Source organism: Procambarus clarkii, chromosome 80, assembly GCF_040958095.1.
Source record: "Procambarus clarkii isolate CNS0578487 chromosome 80, FALCON_Pclarkii_2.0, whole genome shotgun sequence".
Taxonomy (NCBI): Eukaryota; Metazoa; Arthropoda; class Malacostraca; order Decapoda; family Cambaridae; genus Procambarus; species Procambarus clarkii.
Genome location: NC_091229.1, coordinates 20,838,139 through 20,843,500, shown reverse-complemented (window position 1 = coordinate 20,843,500; position 5,362 = coordinate 20,838,139). Strand labels below are relative to the sequence as shown.

Here is a 5,362-nt window from a genome sequence, read left to right as displayed (position 1 = left end):
ACGGACCTCAGTTATCGAGGTTGAGGCACATAAGAACGTTAATAATACGGTGTTTTAATTTTTCCTAATAAGTCGCATTTTTAACGGGTTGGTCGATAGCGTTCAAGAGGACTCTGTATCGACCAACCCGGTGAGTTGGGAACGAGTTCCAAGCAGCACGGGCTATGGTGAGCCCGTAACTTACCTGGCACAGGAGCGGGGCAAGTAGCACGGGCTATGGTGAGCCCGTAGTGGACTTACCTGGCACAGGAGCGGGGCAAGTAGCACGGGCTATGGTGATCCCCGTAGTGGACCTACCTGGCACAGGAGCGGGGCAAGTAGCACGGGCTATGGTGAGCCCGTAGTGGATCTACCTGGCACAGGAGCGGTGCCTCCTTTTTGTCTTTTGCAGTGTTATATATAGTTAGGATGACTTGGCACTTTCTCGTCACCTCTCCAAGTGCAGTTAGTGTCTGTTATAATAGTGTTGTTGAGTGGAACAAGTTGTGCCAAGTTCCTACTGGATCAAGTTCCCTGTGCCAAGTTCCTTCTGGATCAAGTTCCCTGTGCCAAGTTCCTCCTGAATCAAGTTCCCTGTGCCAAGTTCCTTCTGGATCAAGTTCCCTGTGTCAAGTTCCTTCTGGATCAAGTTCCCTGTGCCAAGTTCCTTCTGGATCAAGTTCCCTGTGCCAAGTTCCTCCTGAATCAAGTTCCCTGTGCCAAGTTCCTTCTGGATCAAGTTCCCTGTGCCAAGTTCCTCCTGAATCAAGTTCCCTGTGCCAAGTTCCTCCTGAATCAAGTTCCCTGCGCTAAGTTCCTCCTGAATCCAATTTGTTTTTAGAAACGTTAGAAAGCCAAGTTTGGTCAACTGTAGCACCTTACTGATGGACACACAAAGACTCTCATAAGAATATATCCAGTTGATCATTTCTTCATAAACTGTCAACATACCTCTGTACATCTGCAGTAATGCAGCTACCGTAAACAGTATAAAGGGTTACATAGTTTGCGCAAGGAGCTTCGTAGCTTCTATGTGATCCCGTCACCCGTAGCCTATCGCCATAGGAAACGACAACCGCAGCCTAATCCTGTCCACCACTGTGTCGACACTGACCGGTCAACGCTCTGTGCTGCCCATATATATATATATTTCAGATCTGAACAAATGATAGCTTTTGTATACTAGTACTTTCGGATATAATCTTCCTTGATCAAATCTAAGGCACTAAGATAACCCTTTTCCCCCCGTACCAAATCGCTGTTATTTTTTCCGTAAAACTCGATAAGTTCGGTTTTCTGTCGACGGATGGTTATGGAGGAGTGAAATAAGTGTTCTAGAGAATACCTAAGAAATTGTGCGTGTACGAGGGTAGAGGAAGTGTAATATTTTGACAAGTGTATAAATTATCAACATTTTTTACTGCCATGTATATTGTCTGAGGAATAAATATATATTGTTCATGCAAATTTTTTGGCTTGAGTGATATACCGGTACACTATCTTTGCCAATACCAGTGAGGTACTTTCCTCACCTGTACCTCCAAGTGAGGTACCTCCCTCCCTCACCACCACACCCAGTGAGGTACTTTCATCACCTGTACCTAGTGAGGTACCTCCCTCCCTCACCACCACACCCAGTGAAGTACCTCCCTCACCAGGACAGCGAGGCACCATTACAGGTGCCACCCCTCACAACACCCAACAGGAGAGGAAGGCATTGTTGCTATGCAGCACCAGCAGAGGCAGCAGCAGCAGCAGCAGCAGCAGCAGCAGCAGCAGCAGCAGCAGCAGCAGCAGCAGCAGCAGCAGCAGCAGCAGCAGCAGCTGTCAACTGGAGGCGCCAGCCTGGCTGAGAGAGAGAGAGGCTGTATGCATGGGAGACACTCCCAACACTTCTCCTCCCCTACATATGCTCTTTCTTATTATTTTAGTCCATTTTTTTTACAGTTATCTTGAGGTTATCTTGAGATGATTTCGGGGCTTTAGTGTGCCCGCGGCCCGGTCCTCGACCAGGCCTCCACCCCCAGGAAGCAGCCCGTGACAGCTGACTAACACCCAGGTACCTATTTTACTGCTAGGTAACAGGGGCATAGGGTGAAAGAAACTCTGCCCATTGTTTCTCGCCGGCGCCCGGGATCGAACCCGGGACCACAGGATCACAAGTCCAGCGTGCTGTTCGCTCGGCCGACCGGCTCCCAGTTGATTAGAAATAAGTGGTAAATGGCAGCAGATCAAGAATGTGAGAAATTACCATAGCTGTCTGAAAATAATGTTTTTTATATTTTTTTAATTCGAAGGTAATGATCCTTGAATTAACTGTAGCACCGAAATTATTTCAAATATTAAAAACCGGATTATCAGTCAATATCTACAAATTTTAACTGTATGCTTTCAAAATAGGTGATATTCTGTACACAAATATCTGAATGAAGGGTGGTATTCAGTAGTTTAAATAAGACTTAATTGGGGGTTTACCTGTAAGATGTGTATCTATAATTGGTCATCAAGATTTAATATATCTTAAGAACGTAAATAAACCTCGTAAGAATTAGCTCTGATTCAAACTTTTTCAGCAAGTTTCGGTAGAGGCTTTTAGAACAAAATTGAAATCCTGACATGAGGCTTCAGTTAAGAGAGGAATATTGATTCACTTGAAACCAAGTTAAATTTTGTATAGGGAGAACACGATATAACAAATGCTTTCACATGATATTAAAAATCTAGGCGGCCCTTGTTGTATAATGTATTTTTTTGGCTTTGTATTAATTATCAGACTTCAGTCTCCCAGCATTATTAGCCTAGTGAATGCACGAATGCAAATATCGTCATGCTTTACCTTTTTCAAAAGGGCCGACCCGACCGGGTCATTGCCTGTGACCCGACCCGGCCTCAAGTAAGCTTACAACAGCTGACAGACGGTAAAAGACATGGTACCTGCCTTCTGAAGTAGGGTTTGAGAGTTGAGGAAAGTATGCACCTATCTACGTCATCACTTTACTGTAAACAAAGCCTCCAACCCAATTCAATCGGACCCAACCTAACCTAGCCTGACTTAACCTAACCTAACCTAACCGAATCTAACTAACCTAACCTGACAGAGCCTAAGCCAACGAAAATAAAAGATCAAATTTTGTTATATAGATAATATATATATGTTGTGCAGGTATGTGACGTCACTCTAACGTCATAATGTTGATACCAGAAGAGGTTTTAGATAGTTCTGGTCTTCCGGGAACTGCCCCTTTAAGAGCTCCTCCTCGCCTCCAAGACGGAACTTTTACCCAACCAAGTTTAGCCGTTGCTGCTTCGTTCACACATCCAGTCGCGAAACCTGTACATCTTTTCTTCAATTTTTGTTTACAGCTATTAAATAGTTATTAGTTTGGAGACGTCACAACGCGGAGAGTAGAGCTCAACCCTCGCAAGCGCAACTAGGTGAATACATGAAGCGTTATATGACAAAGAGTGCTGGGAAGACGGGACACCACGACCGTAGCTCTCATCCTGTAACTACACTTAGGTAATTACACTTAGGTAATTACATGTAACATACCGTAGAGGAAACTTTCAAGAAAGTGACTATGTTTTCTTAGGGACTCTTCACCCTCGCCTTGACCCTTGTGGTGTTCTTGAGGGGAACAGCGCTGGTTGATAGAGCGACGGCCTGGCTTCTTGCAGGGCCCGTGTTCGATCCCCGACGGTCCAAGTGGTTAGGCGCCGATCCTTCGCTCCGTGCTCATACTTAGTTCTAGTATCAACCTTCCAAGTGGTGCATAGTCATACATCATACAGCGCGTCCTTGGTGTAATAACCTATAACCAGAATGTCTCACAGGAAGAGGGGTGAGGAAGAGGCTAGGCTTGACGCGAACGTTGAACGATGCTAAAATAAAATAAGGAGATGCGGAGGGGCTCAGAGAGTTTAAGAGGCTCACTATAGACCAAGCTATATAGAAACTGTGCTCCAAGTAGCTGAATCTGAAACAACAACAGCTCAGAGAGCGCAACAGAGCGGCCTGCTGCAACTTGAGTGATGTTCCACCGCGTTCCGTAGTGCTCGGGACGATACATTTCGTTATGCAGAACGGCGTGACGATCACACGCCGAGGGAACGTAAAAATTACACAGCTGATGGAAGGAGTTTGTGAGCGAGAAATACGGCGCCTATAAAGGGCAAGGTTGGGGACGCCGCCCCCCCCCGTTGTAGGAGAGAGAGCGGTCATAGCCTCACAGTGTGGGTCGTCAAGGGCCTGATAACAGCCGTCTCCTGGGGTGTTCAACACGGGTATAACCCCTTCGGGAAGAGTCCTGTAATGTCGGTACAGAGCCTGCCGCACTGGATCCGGTCTCGAGGGGCCCCTCCTTTCTCTCCCAAGGAACAACACTCTTATCGTCCACGTTCATTTGCAGAAGTATGGGAGAAGCGTCGGTGGATGGCGTTATCATTCCCGCCACAAGTTACCTTCCTGGCTAGGAAGTGGGTGAGGGACGGGGTGTGTATGTCCCGCTCTGAGGTCCTCCTTCCCTTCCTCCCAACCACTTGGGCTGGACGGTAGAGCCTCATGCAAATCAAGTATGTTTATTGAGATAAGAAAGAAATACATCTCAAAGGGATAGAGTAGCTTAGGCTATTTCTACCCCCCCAAACATTATTGCCAACAGCATTTGGTGTTCCCAGGCGGTCACCCATCCAAGTACTAACCAAACCTAACGTTGCTTAACTTCGCTGATGTGTTCTCAACGGTGGTATGGCCGTTGGCTTCATGCAAATCGGCGTTCAATCCCCGGTTGGGGCACCATTCCTTCCCTCCGTCCCATCCCAAATCGTTATCCTGACCCCTTCCCAGTGCTGTATAGTCGTAATGGCTTGGCGCTTTCCCCGGATAATTAATTGTGACTTCGTCACGGTCACAAGGGCCGTGACGAGGGTTCGAACCTAAGTCCGAGAGGATCCCAGACGCTGCCTTAATCGACTGAGCTACGACATGGTAATAGAATTGCAACCGGGAAATCATCCTGATTTAGGAGCAAGAGGAACAGGTGCATCGGCAGTTTATGTGAATTATGAATACCCAACAATATCCGGTAAGTTTTTAAAGCACCATTGTCAATTATATAATGAGGATAGGAAGCCTATGCATATTATATTGTTATATTCTGGCCGAAACGCTATGCGTGTTAGCGGTTTTTGCGTGAATGTTAAGAACAAAAAATTATGTACTCTGATAAACCCAATGTACCGTCTTCTATATAAATAAACGAAGAACAATATTTTTTTTACATTAATAAAATCTAATATATGACTAAAATAAATATGTAAATAAGCTTATATATATATATATATATATATATATATATATATATATATATATATATATATATAT

At 45.4% G+C, this 5,362-nt stretch overlaps 1 protein-coding gene and 1 pseudogene across 1 annotated transcript; one reads left to right on the top strand and one right to left on the bottom strand.

Annotated features, from left to right (window-relative positions):
* Window positions 1-408: 408 nt before the first annotated feature.
* Window positions 409-792, top strand: LOC138357924 (sperm acrosomal protein FSA-ACR.1-like). Its single transcript, XM_069315101.1, has one exon. The coding sequence runs from the start codon at window positions 409-411 to the stop codon at window positions 790-792; it is 384 nt and encodes a 127-aa protein (XP_069171202.1).
* Window positions 793-4,631: 3,839 nt separating this feature from the next.
* Window positions 4,632-4,738, bottom strand: LOC138357956 (5S ribosomal RNA; annotated as a pseudogene).
* Between the last annotated feature and the right edge of the window lie 624 nt (window positions 4,739-5,362).